General features: G+C 43.1%; 1 protein-coding gene across 1 annotated transcript in view; it reads right to left on the reverse strand.

Annotated features, from left to right (window-relative positions):
- Positions 1-1697: 1697 nt before the first annotated feature.
- TUBB6 (tubulin beta 6 class V) overlaps positions 1698-17523 on the reverse strand; it is a 29721-nt gene continuing 13895 nt past the window's right edge. Inside the window, exons 3-4 of the mRNA XM_077492422.1 lie at positions 3549-3659; positions 1698-3022 (exon numbers count right to left, since the gene is read on the reverse strand). Coding sequence (XP_077348548.1) covers positions 1959-3022; positions 3549-3659 — 1175 coding nt within the window. The 3' untranslated portion in view covers positions 1698-1958. The remainder of the gene's footprint in view (positions 3023-3548; positions 3660-17523) is intronic.

Consider the following 17523-nt stretch of genomic DNA (forward strand, 5'->3'; position numbering starts at 1 on the left):
GTCAGGCGGGTGTCAGCGGACACCTATCCGCTGATATCGGCCTGCCCATAGAAATCAATTGGTGGCCCGCTCAGATCCGCCTGAAAAACGGACAGGCAGATCCGAGCGGGCCGATCGTGTGAAAGGGGCCTAAACACAACTAATACTCTCTGTTTAAAAAGTTGAGAAATCACTTCATTCTCTGCTTAAAAGGCACTCACAAAATCTGTAAAACAGAGCATTGCATCCACTAATTTAGAAACTTTTTTTTATTTAATTCAGTTATTTTAAATGGATCATCAATATTTTATAGCGCAGCACTATTGTAAATTTACATTTTGAATGGGCTGTTGGCTGCGTGCTGCAGCTTTGGTTTTTACTGTTTTATTGTTATTTACTCACATTATTATTTTTTTATTTTTTCCATTAGTTTGATCTCTTGGTGAACACAAAAATACTTATATTTTATTTATTTCCAAGATTTGCAAGGCTGCATTTTCTCTAAGTTCTACCAAGTGGATGTTGCGACCTTATCTGTTGCCAGCTTTGAGTGTGAAGTCCTTCAAGTAGCTCTTTGAGCTGCAGGCAGTTCCCAGTTATCTCAGACTGTTTACTTGCTGTGCTGACTACCCCTAAGGTGGACTGCTTTTGGACACCCCAAAGGTGAACAACTTCCTGTGTCCCTTATTAAACAAGAAAGAAAATTTGATTTTTATACTCTCTGTAAAACCCAGTAATTAAGGGACACAGGCTCTGACTCTGTGTTTATGATCAGGCTCTACTATGTACTGCTTTGCTGCAAAACAGAGGCACGCTGATAGTCCAAAGGGTTATTGTGGGCTGGCCTACAGCTTTTTTGTTTGTTAGTGTCCAATCCTCCTGTAGGCGGCAGCCTAACCTGGAGGTGAAACACTTCAATAGACAGCAAAAAAATTATTTTACAGTAAATGCAATAATCCTATATTTTTCAAGTGACCAATGCCAGGCAATATTGTGGAGACAACACCCCCTATTTAATGTTGGTGGTCTAACACAGGAGCAGGTGCACTATACAACCAGAATTAATATCAATACCTCGCCTGGCCCATATTACATCTTTTTGTATGAGTTAATAGAATTCATCGAATTAACTGATAGGCCGCTGTATCTTCTTTTTTCTAGACTCACTTTTCACCGAGATTGGTAGGCGTGACTCCTATTTTGTGCAACTTTTTTAAAGTATTCTACCAGAAGAAATAAAATTATATAGGGACAAAAATGTAATATCCCAATTTATCTCAAGTTCTGATAAAAAAAGAACAGAGGGGCGTGTTGGAATTGCATAGATAGAGAAAAGCTGATTTTACCAACAGTTTAGGAGGGTTCTTTTTAGTAAGAGTGGTTAGGCTGTGGATCGCTTTACCACATGAGGTAAAAATACCAAAAACAACATTTTTAAGAGCTTTGTTTTCTCTTCCTTAGGATTACAACTATGTAACTGCAGATATACAGTAAATTTAACTTTAAAAGGCTGATTTTGATTGACCTTTTAATGTATTCATTAGGTCAGAATGTAATGTACTATATATCTCACCTAATGTCCACAAAAATATTTGAACCAGGTTCTACTGTTCCTTTCAAGTTGAAAAAACGTTATCGTTATTTTCACTTTTTAGAAATAAGACTGCAGTCTTCTCCTTTTTAATGTCAATATGTATAAATTCACACTTTGATGTAAGTGTATTTTTTTTTTTTTATTAAACCAGATCACATTTGCAAGGGTCATAAACGTATCCGCATTAAATACATAGGGTCAGGCAAAGTATGGAAACTTTTTCTAAAAATGGCAGTAAAATAAAAACATTCTCATACCAAGATCTAGTCCATACAAATATAATATCCTACAAGCACAACATTTGCTATCCTCCAACATTTTTAAAAGACATTTAATATTCTCTAATCTTTTGTTCCACTTGCTGGGATTTTTAGGAGACCCTCTTTTACTCCTGAATGATTTCCTCATCCTCTTCAAAAGTTTCCTCCCCATCATTTGCAGTAGCTTCTTGATATTGTTGGTATTCTGAGACAAGGTCATTCATGTTGCTCTCAGCTTCTGTAAATTCCATCTCATCCATTCCTTCCCCGGTAAACCAGTGCAAGAAAGCCTTTCTTCTGAACATCGCAGAAAACTGTTCTGAGATTCTTTTAAATAACTCTTGAATAGCTGTACTGTTGCCAATAAATGTGGAGGCCATTTTCAGACCTCTTGGTGGTATGTCACACACTGCCACCTTCACATTATTGGGGATCCATTCTACAAAGTAACTACTGTTTTTGTTTTGGACTGCCAGCATTTGCTCGTCAACCTCCTTCATGGACATTGGCCCTCTAAAGACTGTAGCCACTGTTAGATAGCGTCCATGCCGTGGGTCACATGCTGCCATCATGTTCTTGGCATCAAACATCTGTTGGGTAAGTTCAGGTACAGTAAGTGCACGATATTGCTGGCTTCCTCTGGCAGTTAGGGGTGCAAAGCCAGGCATAAAGAAATGAAGACGTGGGAATGGAACCATGTTTACAGCTAGCTTTCGAAGATCTGCATTAAGCTGGCCTGGAAAACGCAGAGAGGTGGTTACTCCACTCATTGTGGCAGACACCAGGTGATTTAGATCTCCATAGGTAGGTGTGGTGAGTTTCAGGGTGCGAAAGCAAATGTCATACAAAGCTTCATTATCAATGCAGTAGGTCTCATCTGTATTTTCAACCAACTGGTGTACAGACAAAGTGGCATTGTATGGCTCTACAACTGTGTCAGAAACTTTAGGTGAAGGCATCACACTGAAGGTGTTCATAATTCTATCTGGGTATTCTTCTCTGATCTTGCTTATGAGCAGTGTCCCCATTCCAGAACCAGTTCCTCCTCCAAGAGAGTGAGTGAGTTGGAAGCCTTGCAGACAGTCACAATGTTCACATTCCTTTCTGACTATATCCAGAACAGAATCTACCAGCTCTGCCCCTTCTGTATAATGTCCCTTGGCCCAATTATTCCCTGCTCCAGTTTGACCTGCAATCAAAGCAAAGTCATTATTTAGCTACATCTGCATTTTCAAAGTACGATACAATACAAAAAAAAAAACCAAAACATTGCACGTGTACTGTAGTAAGTTTAAAGTGCATCTCAACCCAAACATTAATTTATTATACTGCAGCAAACCAGTCCTTAGATGTAGTTTATTTTTCAAATTTTTTCCCCTATTTTCAGTATTCCTGCCAGTAGCACACTTCCTATCCTAGGTTCACAATGCTTATTCACTGTACTACAACTATGGACGAGCAGCACTGTCACCCTAAGATAGGAAGTGTGTTAGTAGTACAAAACATATCTTCCTTTCTTCATCTCCATAACATAGGGGGAGATGTTCTGTAGTTCACAGTGAGATATGTGATCACTGATAACTGTCAAAACATAGAGTGCACAGGGATTTACAGTACATGCTAGCTGAATTTCTGGCAGAATCAACATGTATTTTTTACACTTGCTGTTACTTTGCGATTACATTTTTACACATTAAACACAATGTTGGACTTACCAAAGATAAAATTATCTGGTCTGAAAAGCTGTCCAAATGGGCCAGACCGTACACTGTCCATGGTTCCAGGTTCAAGATCAACAAGCACGGCTCTTGGTACATATTTCTGAGCTGCAAAAACAAAGAGGATAATAAGCTATTCATGTCTCTTCGCAAATACAAATAGTATTCTTATGCAATATGTGTGATACTTTTTTTTTTTTAAGCTGCATGATTATTTATCATTATTAGCTCTTTAGTATTGCTTAGACTTTACTGGTATCCGCATGCCTCATACACAATAAGAATATCGGACGAATGATTGTCAGTTTTTTTTTTTTTGTATACTAGTCTCATTGAAAACCAATAGGTTACTAAAGTTACAAAATATCTTGTAAAGACAGAATGATGTAATATATTCTATTGTATTGTAATGTATTCAATCGTCTCTGACCATGCGTGGTCTTGCTCACACAATTTTTCTCGTACAAATATACTAATTATACAAAATACATTTGTTCTGTTATCGTACTAGAAAAATGTTTGTGCTTATCCCCAAAGATAATTTAGCATGAACTGTCATGATCAGCTCTTGAAATCTGCGTACTAATGATCATATTATCATATGATGACTCCAAAAGCGGTATTTTATGTCCGATTTTCTCATTGTGTGTACTAGGCATAAGGTATGGCAAATTGACATTTGGAGGTCTGTTGTAAAAGCAGGTATTTTTTTTATTATTATTTTTATTGAGACCCAGAAAGGGCAGCATCAAATCATTACATCAATAAAGTGCAAAAAATGAAAACACAGACATACTCCTAGGACATACAAACATATCTGTCATACAGTGTAAACATTTTAAATTGCGGAGTAGGGTATGAGGCTGCCTATTCCCTTTTTTCCTAAAACAGGAATAGAGAAAAATTTAGATGGGTCAAGGAGACAAAAGAAAATAATGGGGGGGGGGGGGGATTGAAATGATGATGGTACAGGATAACCAGTAGTTAGGGGATTCATGTTCCGAAAAGGGCTGATCCCTCTTCAGAGAGTACAAACAGGTTCCAAAGCCTCCAGGTCTTAGAGTATTTCTGGCATTTATGTTGCGCTGTAAGTATCAAGTCCTCCATTTTAATTATGTCCTCTACCTTGTAAAGCCAAGTCGCAATAGTTGGTGGCAGTTTTTTTTTTTACAATGAAGAGGGATGCAGGACTTGGCGCCATTTAAGAGATGTTGTACAATTGATTTTTTTTTATCATCTTTAGCGGGGATAGTTGAAACATGTAGTAAGAAAAAGGCTGGGTTGTCAGGAATCTTGTAGTCCGTACATTTTTGACTAATTTTTCGGACTTCCGTTCCCACCCACATTATAAGCCTAATCTTTCGAATGCTGTAAAGAAAAGATTGCCATACTTACCTATTCTGAAACCACTCAGGTACTGTCCCCAACAGTGCCTTCTGTGTGCAGGAGAAAACTGACCATGGCATGGAAATTCCTGGGACGTAACGTCACCCATAGACTTACTATGGGGTTTCCGTTGTGGGCTGCCTCTCCTACACACTGAAGCCGCTGCTGCCCTCTCAGCCTGGGACCGGCCTCAGAATAGATAAGTATAGTGATCTATTCTTTACAGGGATAGATAGATTAGGTTACCATATGCGTGAAGTGTAACCACACACACATATTCATGATGCCTGATTGTCATGCAACATAGTGTAACTTGCCATACATAGATCAAAATTTGCCTGGTTTAGGAGGGACCAGTGAGATTCAATCCACGTATGAGCAAGCTGATTGTACCCAAGTTGATCCATCGATCGACTTGGGTACAACCATCATGTCGGATTTTTCTACATGTGATTACTGCCAGAAGCTCTAGCTACCAGCAGTAATCGTTGTGTTCTCCTGGCCGGGAAGGCTCCCTGTCGGCAGAACACCATAGCGATGCAGGAGGCATTCCTCCATTACCACTGTGTTGATGGGGGAATTGAGCGATTTGCTTGGGGGAAGGAAAGGAAATTGAGTAATCTATGGGCTGCTTTCCTCGCTACTAACACAAAGTGGCAAGCAATATTTAAATTGATTCACAACAAAGACCAAAACGACCTTTCCAGAATCTCTGCTATGCTTGTCTAATGACATTTGTGTCAAAATGATCCTTTTGAAATACATGGAAATGGAATGGACTCCTGCAATATGCTGTTATTTTTCCATTGTTATTTATTTATTTTTTTCCAAACTAGGAAGTAGAAGTCTTTGATTTGGCTCCAGATTTTAGTTCCTTTGTAGTTCACCCAAAGACAATTTGCTATTCTTTCAGCATCAAAACTATTGTAAAGGAGCATTAGAGTATACCTTTAGTTCTACTTTACATTAGCAGATGTATACATAAGATGTGCTGGAAAATATGTACAAATCTGTATGATTTGGCCCCATACCGTAACTTTAAAACCAAACTGAACTAGACTTTTACTGTGCAAAAAATAATTCTAGCAATACAAACCACCCTGAGCATGTACAGTCCGTCCCCTAATGCTCTGTTCTATCAGGAAATGGTCTGGAGTCAGTGGAAGAAGGGGAGGATCAGAGAAGACAGGATCACACAGCCTTTATACACAATGTGGAGGATTAACCCCTTAGGTTCCACAGTGAGTATAATAAGCATGCTTTACTGCATATACAGACTGATTTTACTCTTGTGGGTTTAGTAACACTTTAACTCCAGCTATATTATAAAAGAGACAAATGAATACAGCTGTGTATTCATTAATAGTTCATTATTGTTTTAATGCAAGCAGTATAAATACCTGAATGTAGCTTTTTTTGGTCCCTGTATAGCAGAGCTCAGAATGTGGGTGGGGAAAGCAGTGCAAGGAGCCAATCAGGTGCATTGTGGTACAAGGGCCATGCTAATAGGAAGAGAGTGTAGAGCAGCCTTTCTCAACCTTTTCAACACAGATGAACCCTTGAAATAACTTTATGGCCTTAGGGAACCCCTAAACATGACTATATCTAACTCATGATACATTAGTGTGATGGTCAGTGGGATGAATGCTCCTTGCACTTGTGGTCATTGGGATGCATTAACCCCTTACAGATAGCTAAAAAGAACAGTGGTGTCAGTGGGAATGTATCTGAGAGGCAGAAATTGCTCATTGCTCAAGGAACCCCTAACAACCTCTGGAGGAACCCTGGTTGAGAAACCCTGGTGTAGAGTGACAGAGAAATGACTGCATTCAGGGAAAAATGTATTCCCCCACCCTGCCAGACAGGGATGTTCTGAGGAGCCAAGCTGTGTAAATCTCAGAACTGGATGTACTGTAAAACAAATCCTTTGGTAGGTAAAACAGCTCCTATATATTTGTTGTATCTTAAAGCGGGAGTCCGCCGGGACTCCGCGTTTTTTTTTTTTTTTTTAAAGTCAGCAGCTACAAATACTGCAGCTGCTGACTTTTAAAATAGTGACACTTACCTGTCCAGCGCGCCCGCGATGTCGGCACCCGAAGCCGATCTCTAGATCGACACTCGAGTGCTGCCGCCGCCATCTTGGGTATGGGAATCAGGAAATGGAGCCTTTCGGCTTCATTTCCCGGTTCCCTACTGCGCATGCGCGAGCCGCGCTGCGCAATGAGGACGGTCCCCGCTGCCTCTGGGATCTGTGTGTTTCCCAGCAGGCAGCGGGGCACTTGCGGAAAGGGGCGTAATGTACGCCCCTTTCCGCAGAGAGCTAGCCCGGAAGTGGGTGCAGTTACCTGGATTATCCAGGTAACTGCACCCCCCTCCCCCCTGAAAGGTGCCAATTGTGGCGCCGGAGGGGGGGAGCGGAAGGTCCATTTTAGGGTGGACCTTCGCTTTAAGACTTGAAGAGCTTGTTGTGGGAGCTGGCACCACAAGGCAGACTGTAGTGGGTAGCAACAGAACATAGGCAGAAGTACAATGGAAGTTAACGCCACAAAGTCAGTATGACTTCAAAGCTGGCCATACACTGGTTTTTCTATGAACATTCGTATGAAAACTCCCGGTACATTTGATGACTTTAAGTATAACTAAAGGCAAAACTTTTTTTTTAGTTTTGAATAGAGTGAAGATGGATTAATGGGTTTGACAGGTTTTTATTGCTGTCTGTGCCCCATTGGGGAAATTCACCCTCTCTATTTATCCTGTCCTACTATTATCATTGTAAGTGAAAGTAAAAGAAAATTCCAAATATTGAATTGTCCCTGGAAAAGAAATAGAAGGAAAATCTTCCAATAGGGACACTAGTTCTGGTCACCTGGGGGTACCCAAGCTATTCCCTTAATTTGCAGGGATTTCTTCTCACTTCCTGTTTGGCTATGGGACAGGAAGTGAAATCTCCCCAATGGGACAAAGATGGCAAAAAAAAAAATCTGACAGGGGTTATAATCCTCTTTTGCTCTATCCAAAAATGTAAAGTTCTACTTTTAAAACAATGGGGGTTAATTACTAAAGGCAAATCCACTTTGCATTACAAGTACAAAGTGCACTTGAAATTGCATTGAAAGTGCACTTGGACGTGCAGTCCCTGTAGATCTGAGGGGAACATGCAAGGAAAATAAAAAACAGCATTTTAGCTTGCACATGATTGGATGATAAAATCAGCAGAGCTTCCCCTCATTTTAGATCTACCCCTCAGATTTACGACTGCACGTCCAAGTGCACTTTCAGTGCAATTTCAAGTGTACTTTGCAAATAGATTTGCCTTTCGTAAATAACCTCCAATGTCATTTGAAAGTACTACAGCTTTGTAAATACATATCCTTATCTTTGCATTGTGTTTCTGCCCAGTTGTAGACTTCCTTCCCAGATTCCTGTTTGTCACAAGAACAGTGCAAAGCATCCTTTACTGAACTGATCAGTATTTACCGTCTGTGTGACATTGTCCAGCGCATGCAATAACAAATGACACCACATATACCACCACCGTATTTCATGCTTTCAGCAGATCCATCTTTTTACAACATTATTTGGAGATTGCAGTTCCTTCTTTTAAACATTATTGTCTGATTCAGGATGATGACATATTGAGTTTATGGTGTTGCTGAAATCCTTGCACAGACCTGCTCTGTGAACGCACAAACAGCTCCATTTTTAGTCTTGAAACTGACATTTTGATCATACCAGCATTCCCAACGGTCACATGTAAACAGAACTGTTTTACTAGAATAGAGGTAATGTATACGTGCAGAAGACACTTTAACATGAATAAAACATCACAGGAATAAGTAACAGCATAGATCTGATTATCTCCTACATATTAGAAGCTCTCTACAGAGGCTAACCTTAGCCTGTGATTTATGGGAGGTTTATCATACTACAAAGCATTGCCACCTACATGGGAACGGAGCTAGCGTAACACTCTCCAGACCTTTACCAAGAATACAGAAGTATTACATAAAAGAGTACAGCTTATAGCGCATATTTGTCTGTCTGTTGTTTATATTTTGTCTGTCTCTCTTTTTTGCAGGTCATAATGTATGTCGTTTTAAAAAAAATAAAATAAAAGTTCCTTAGCTGCTCCTAAAGTTAATGAGCAGGGGCATTGCTAGGTCTACAAAAGATCTGGGGCTAGAGCCCATAGCAATGTATTAAAGAAAGTCATACGCTTGGGTGGGCATACACATGTATATAATATACGTGTGTGTGTGTATAAATATCTCCAGAGAGCCCCCCCCCCCTTACATCAGGATCCCGAGAGAGCCTCCTTCTTGCATCAGGGTCCCCAGAGAGCCTCCCCCTTAAATCAGGGTCCCCAGAGAGCCTCCCCCTTAAATCAGGGTCCCCAGAGAGCCTCCCCCTTAAATCAGGGACCCCAGAGAGCCTCCCCCTTAAGTCAGGGTCCCCAGATAGCCTCCCCCGTAAATCCCACAGTACACAGAACATGGAAATGCAATTCATTTAGTAAATATAAACTGCTAAATACTTTCTCATCAGCAGTATATAGCAATCCTGTGACTAATATCAGTGTCTGGCCAAGCACTACTTAAAGCTTGTAGGAAGAATTTTCATTCTACTCTGACTGTCTTGCGAGGCTGCATGACCCTTGACTTTCTGTCTGGACAGTGCAGATTGGCCCTGTGACGATCACATGCACCCCCCCCCCCCCCCAAAGAAAAAACAAAAAAACTCTCAAGCAATACACACCATGTGCAGAGTGTCTGCAAGGCTCTGTTCTATCAGCGGATGGATTAGGGACAGTAAAAGGGGAGGATCAGAGAAGACAGCCTTTTTACACAAAGCGGAGGATTAACCCCTTAGGTTCCACAGTGAATATAACAAGTAGTGGCGTCCCATGCACTGTGGGTGCATGGTACGCAGCTCGCCCCATACATGCGCCCGGCTCCTTTCAGGATGCCAGATGCCTGGATTCCTATGGTGGGTGTGGGAGGAGGTGGTATATTTTAAGCACCTGATTAGAGCCAAAGGCTCTAATAGGCTTCAAAATAGGGTGGGCTTGGGGCACAGAGAGTGCGCCCTGATCCCACCCAATTGTGTGACCATAGTGAATTCATTTTCACACTAACCTCCCTCCCTGCCAATTGGCCAAAGCGCCAAGCCACCCTATTGGATGCCTGGCGCTTAGCAAGAGGAGCGAGGAGACTCATTCTGGAGGGGAGGTCACCGCCACCCTGTTGCCAGAGCCACAAACCCTGCGAATGGGGGGAGGGACTGGTGGTCACAGTGGCTGCATTTGATGGGTAAGTGGCTGCATTTTATGGGCACAAGTGGCTGCATTTTATGGGCACAAGTGGCTGCATTTTATGGGCACAAGTGGCTGCATTTGATGGGCAAGTGGCTGCATATGATGGGCACAGGTGGCTGCATTTGATGAGCACAAGTGGCTGCATTTGATGAGCACAAGTGGCTGCATTTTATGGGCACAGGTGGCTGCATATGATGGGCACAAGTGGCTGCATTTGATGGGCACAGGTGGCTGCATTTGATGGGCACAGGTGGCTGCATTTGATGGGCACAGGTGGCTGCATATGATAGGCACAAGTGGCTGCGTTTGATGGACACAGGGGCTGTGTTTGATGGGCACAGGGGCTGCGTTTGATGGGCACAGGGGCTGCGTTTGATGGGCACAAGTGGCTGCATTTGATGGGCACAGGTGGCTGCATTTGATGGGCACAATGGCTGTATTTGATGGGCACAGTGAAGCTGCAATTGATGGGGGGGGTTCAGTATTTTTCCGTTTGTTTGCGCCCCCCAAAAAATTTTGAGCACCAGCCGCCACCGATAACAAGCATGCTTTACTGTATATACAGACTGATTTTACTGTTGTAGTAACACTAAGTTGTTAAAACCCACCCCCGCAGCAGGGCTCGTGGCACTCTTGAGGGCCCCCCGGCACTTACCACACTGTAGTGTCCTCTCTTCTGAGTCCTGTGTCTCCTCCAGAGTGCAGGCAGCAGCGACGGCGGCGGAGGTGCCCATTCCTGCAGTGAGTGGCTCCTTTTGCTGCGTGTTTTCTCTATCTAAGCGCTAGGCATCCAATAGGATTGTCTGGCGCCTTGGCCAGTCGGGAAACAGGTTTTATGACCTGCCTTCTAATTTGGCGGGGAGGAACTTTAGTGTGAAAATCGTGAAATTGGGTGGAACTGGGGCGCACTCTCTGCTCCCCGAGCCTACCCTTTTTGAAGCCTATTAGAGCTTCTGGCTCTAATCAGGTGCTTAAAAAAAAAAACACCCCCGCCCACCTCCACCATAGGAAATAATGCGCCCGGCGTCCTGAAAGGGGCCGGACGCATGGACAGGGGGGTGGAGGCTCCTGTGTGCCCTAAATGCATGGGCCGCCACTGTATAAAATGTCCATCTCCTCTGTTCACTGATCACTTTTTATTCTTGGAAGCTAGAGTATAGCTTCTATGGATTGAGGAGGGGTGGAAAGGGGGGGGCATAGGACAGGTCTTTTGGCACATGGTGCATTTTGTGTTTTTCAATACACATTTTTGATCCACTGAAGTCTATGGAACCAAAAAACAGAAAAAAAGTCCCTGACCTTTTTCATAAAATGTACGGATGTGAACATGACCCATAGGAAACCATGTTAAATGGACTGTAGTGTGTTTCTGCAAAACTGAACATGCACTAAAAAATGCATAGGTGTGAACCAGTCCTTAAGCATCCCTTAATGTTTTATATTATATATATATATATATATATATATGTTATGTCAATATGTAATTGCCACTGTAAATGAGGCCTAAAAGGCCGGAGTCCATGGATGCTATCTAAGGTTAGGGTTTTAGGGCTCTGCATACCAAAATTATGTATAATTTGTGTTGATTTTATGATCCAAGCAGTCTTAAACATTTACAGAGGGATCTGAAATACGTTGGAAAGGTTTATTTTAGCTGTGACACTAAAAAAAACTGTTTGTTTCATATAAAGCAGATGAGGGGAGGAAAGATGCCAAGAAAACAGAGATGTAGGAAAACAGCCAAAATAAACAGTGATGAGAGGAACGGTATCCAGTTTAAAAACAGTGTGAGACAGAAAGCATTTTTCAAAACGGATTTGGGTGTATAGAGATGTTTTTATATCTGAATTTCAAGAGAAATCCAATCAACATGCAATATAGCGTCATCATATTACTTCAGCTGTTTGGTTGCCAATGTGCAGTTAATATTTGTAGCAGCAGTTTCTGGGACATAATCTACCTGGAGTTTGTATTTTCTCCCCATGTTTGAATGGAGGGTAACTGGTGTCTGACTAAAATCCCCCTAGATTGAAATCCTGCTTGGAAGAAAGATCTGGAAATATACTTTTATGTCACTATCTTGGTAAAGCTGCCCATACACACAACTCATAGATTCTCCATCTATACAAACAGTGTGGATGGTTAAATCTCCCGCTACTTGCTGTTGTATTCTGACAGCTGTCACGTGTGCCTATCAGAATGCCCAAACTGTGACGACGATGATTGCCTGCAGTCACTGGTCAGCCATCTTTTTTTCTGCCCATTGCGGATTTCTCAAAGTTTGATGAAAGTTGCCTGTATTTCAGCTGATTGACAGGAATCAGATGGAATTAGAGTCGTGTGTGGCCAACTTTAGACCACACAATATAACTATCCTAGGATGTAACACTGGCTGAATGGTAACAGACAGTCAAAGGCATAACAGGCAATATACAGTATCTCACAAAAGTGAGTACACCCCTCACGGGGGGCGTGGCCTGGATGGCAATGAGTAGGACGTGTGTGAGCTGAGCTCTGCTCTCGGTATATCCTAGCTAGCTATCCTGAGTGCTCACTGCTGCTTTTTTACCTACACTAAGCAGGCTTGACCCTCTTGATCTCTCCCTATCATAGCCCCACCAAAGAGGAACACAGCAGCTACCTCATCGCTAGATAAATACCGGCGGCAGGATCGGAACCACGAGGAGGAAGTGGACGACTCTGCAGCTTTGATAGTGGAGAATGCCGCAACTGACACCTCCAAGGTATTGGTGGCTATATCCACATGCCAGTCCAGTCTGAAATCTAAAATAGAGGAGATCAAGGTGGATATTTCTCTCATCAGGCAGGATATGCCTAAACTAAGGGACCCGGTCACGGAGACAGAGACCAGAATCAGGCGTGCTGAGGACACTCTGTAACCCTTACAACACTCCTCTGAAGCCATGCAACGCCAGATCCAACAACTAGCCCAAAAGCATGATGACTTTGAGAACTGGGCTTGCAGATCCAATCTCTGCTTCATTGGGCTCCCCGAGGGATCCAAGGGCCCCGACCCCACCACTTTCCTGGAAAAGCTCCTGATTAACACATATGGCAGGGAGGCCTTCTCCACTACATTTGTGGTTGAGTGCGCACACTGCATGCCAGTGCGCCAACCTCCAGAGGGAACACTATCCCGCACCTTTATAGCAAGGCTATTGAATTATCAAGATCGGGATGCCTGACACAAGACAAGGGTAATATCCCTTTCCAGAAAGGCCACATCTCGGTTTTCCCCAATTTCTCAGCAGAGGTCCAGAAACAGACCTCCCGCTTTGCTGACATCAAACGGCGCCTCAGAGTGTATCACTTAAAAATAAGTCATGTTGTTTCCAGCCTGGCTCCGCATCGTGGGTGAGGATCGGACACACTTCTTTGAGGACCTGGAGCTCACCTCTGACTGGTTGGATCAGTGTGACGTGGATAGAAATCGTCATGCCTCATGGAGACCATCTTTCTATATTTATGGTGGGTAAGCTTTGTCTCATGTGGGCTCATCGCAGCTAACTGTTCGATCTATTGGCCTTGATATAGCCGAACACCTGTAGTCTGTTATCTGAGCAAGTTTTCTTTATGTTGGACTGTTTCCCCTGTTCTCGGTAACAGCAGACCCAATATACATACATTCCAAGGCCCCCCCCCCCCCTTTCTTTTGATGTGTCATTTGCCCTTCACCATACTCATCCTACTGGGCACCACAATACGAGACTTCACCAGCTGGTGAACACATCTTTTTCTGTTATTGCTAGATAATGCTGTCTTTTACCGTGAGCAAGCTTGCAGACCTTATCAGCTATCCTGTGAAACTTTGAAAGACTTTGTGCACATTGTGAATCCTACTGCTGGGTCCGTCTCCAGCAAATGTTTGCCCCCTTAGACTCTTTACTACCCGTACTATCCCGGAGCCACCTTTAGGTTTCAGTATGGATAATGTAGATCTGATCATCCCCTTTGTTTTTTACCATGACAGATCCCCGCAAGTTACGGGTATTATGCCCCAACTATGTTTGGGATGCGGAGGGCTGGGTGGGGAGATTGGGGGAATAATACGTTTTGGTTATGGTTTTCTATTTGTTATGTATTGCTCTGTACATGCTGTGATTTTCCATGGTACATTATGCGCTGGACGTGCTCTATGATATACACCGCTGTATTGTGTGAACAGACCTGCTCTGGGGACTGGCGCACCACCACTCCTAAAAGGTATTCTCATCCAAAGTCTATGGCCACCATAAAATTCCTTACATGGAACATCCTTGGGCTTCGGAATAAGCTAAAGTGCACTGCAGTATTTAGTCTTGGTGGAGACACATGTTACTGGCCAACTTCAACTTGCCCTTAAACATCCGTGGATAAGGTGGGTTTACCATGCTACCCATGCTCCTTATTCCCGAGAAGTTTCAATTGTAATAGCCAAAAACTACTCAATTTGGAATCATTTCGGTGCGTGTGGACCCCCAGGGCAGGTTCATTTTTCTACATGGTACTTTATATGGTAAACCGTACCTGGTTCTGGTCTGGTAAATTCCCCCCCCCCCCTTATAATTCTGCTGTGATTATGAAGGGTTTCCTGTACATGGCCCAGTATCCCACGATCCCCATCATCTGGCTTGGCAACTTCAATATGGTCCTAAACCCGACTATAGATAAACTGCATATGTTGCCGACTCCCCAGCTACCTACTACCACCCGAGTAAGCCATCTACTCCCGAACAGATTTTATTCTGATCTCAGATAGCCTGAGTCCTCCAGCAGAGGAAACAAGATATCACCAGATCCCTGTCCCATGTTGGACATCCCTACGCCTGGCTCCCTAGACTACGCCTCGTTCATGGCGCCTGCGTCCCTTTTGGTTGACCACCCTGACCAGGACGATATACAGAAAGAGTGGCAGTTTTACTTTACCACTAAATGGGGGACACAACGCCCATAGGCCTAGTCTGGGAAGCTTTTAAACTACTGTGTGCTCCACCCTGTCCAGGCATATAAACCGGCTGAAAGCCTCCTCCAAACTATTGCTCCAACAGGCTTCAGAGTGCACCCCTCACATTTTTGTAAATATTTTATTTATCTTTTCATGTGACAACACTGAAGAAATTACACTTTGCTACAGTGTAAAGCAGTGAGTGTACAACTTGTGTACATTTTCTGTCCCCTCAAAATAACTCAACACACAGCCATTAATGTCCAAACCGCTGGCAACAAAAGTGAGTACACCCCTAAGTGAAAAAGGAAAATTGGGCCCAATTAGCCATTTTCCCTCCCAGTGTCATGTGACTCGGTTGGTGTTACCAGGTCTCAGGTGTGAATGGGGAGCAGGTATGTTAAATTTGGTGTTATCACTCTCAGTCTCTCATACTGGTCACTGGATGTTCAACATGGCACCTCATGGCAAAAAACACTGAGGATCTCAAAAAAAGAATTGTTGCTCTACATAAAGATGGCCTAGGCCAGTAATGGCGAACCTTGGCACCCCAGATGTTTTGGAACTACATTTTCCATGATGCTCAGCTACACTGCAGAGTGCATGAGCATCATGGGAAATGTAGTTTCAAAATATCTGGGGTGCCAAGGTTCGCCATCACTGGCCTAGGCTATACGAAGATTGCCAAGACCCTGAAACTGAGCTGCTGCATTGTGGCTAAGACCATACAGAGGTTTAAAAGGAAAGGTTCCACTCAGAACAGGTGGAGCAAAGAAGTTGGGTGCACGTGCTCAGCGTCTTATCCAGAGGTTGTCTTTGGAAAATAGATGTACGAGTGCTGCCAGCGTTGCTGCAGAGGTTGAATGAGTGGGGGGGGGTTCTAAAGATGATGCACAAGAAAGCCTGCAAACAGTTTGCTGAAGACAAGCAGACTAAGTACCTGTGGTCTGATGAGACCAAGATAAACCTTTTTCGTTCAGATGGTGTCAAGGGTGTTTTGCCGCAACCAGGTAAGGAGTACAAAGACAAGTGTGTCTTGTCTACAGTCAAGCATGGTGGTGGGAATGTCATGGTCTGGGGCTGCATGGGAGATACAGTTCATTGAGGGAACCATGAATGCCGACATGTACTGTGACAAACTGAAGCAGAGCATGATCCCCTCCCTTCGGAGACTGGGCCGCACCTCCAAGACACCTCCAATACAACCACTGCCTTGCTAAAGAAGCTGAGGGTAAAGATGATAGACTGGCCAAGCATGTCTCCAGACCTAAACTCTATTGAGCATCGGTGGGGCAACCTCAAATGGAAGGTGGAGGAGCGCAAGGTCTCTAACATCCACCAGCTCTGTGATGTCGTCTTGGAGGAGTGGAAGAGGACTCCAGTGGCAACCTCTGAAGCTCTGGTAAACTCCATGCCCAAGAGGATTAAGGCAGCGCTCAAAATAATGGTGGCCACTCAAAATATTGACACTTTGGGCCCAATTTGCACATTTTCACTTAAGGGTATACAGGCATACCCCACTTTTAAGTACACAATCGGGTTTATTTGCTAAAGCTGGAAAGTGCAAAATCAGACTCACTTCTGCATAGAAACCATTGTGTACTTAAAAGTGGGGTATGCCTGTACTCACTTTTGTTGCCAGCGGTTTAGACATTAATTGGCTGTGTGTTGAGTTATTTTGAGGGGACAGCAAATTTACAATATACAAGCTGTACTCTCAATACTTTACATTGTAGCAAAGTGTCATTTCTTCAGTTTTGTCACATGAAAAGATATTATAAAATATTTACAAAAATGTGAGGTGTGTACTCACTTTTGTGAGATACTGTAATTCATTGCCATCAAGGACTTTCACTTGCTGTCCAATTACAATGCTGAGTAGGCGAAAGTTAATAACAAATAGGCATGTTTGTCACTTAGGTAACAGGTTCTCTTTACAGCTCTTTTGCTGCTAATACTTGCCTTCCCCATATTCTGTTCCTATTCCATTCACCAGCTGGAGCCCTTAGACACGCTCAATACTTCTGGGTACAGGTGAACATGTGACCTCCTCCCCTTCCTCTAATTATGAACTGCACAGTGCTGCAGCAGCCAATCGCCAGGCCCGAGTAAAATCATTCTGGGGAGGGGAAAGGTTGTTTGCCCTTGTAAGCGCCAATAGGCACTGACACAGAGCTTTCTATTCCAAGTCATGATGGGGGAGTACGAGGAAGGTATATGTTAGTATCAGAGGAGGTGGGATATAAACAAAACCTGTTACGTTCATGGAATAAGCAAAATGAGTGTTTAACGTTAAAAGGTATCCAATACAAAATTGTTACTTTCAT

The sequence above is a fragment of the Lithobates pipiens genome, unplaced genomic scaffold (assembly GCF_037356315.1).
Source record: "Lithobates pipiens isolate NorthernLeopardFrog02 unplaced genomic scaffold, aLitPip1_a1.2 Scaffold_19, whole genome shotgun sequence".
Classification (NCBI taxonomy): Eukaryota; Metazoa; Chordata; class Amphibia; order Anura; family Ranidae; genus Lithobates; species Lithobates pipiens.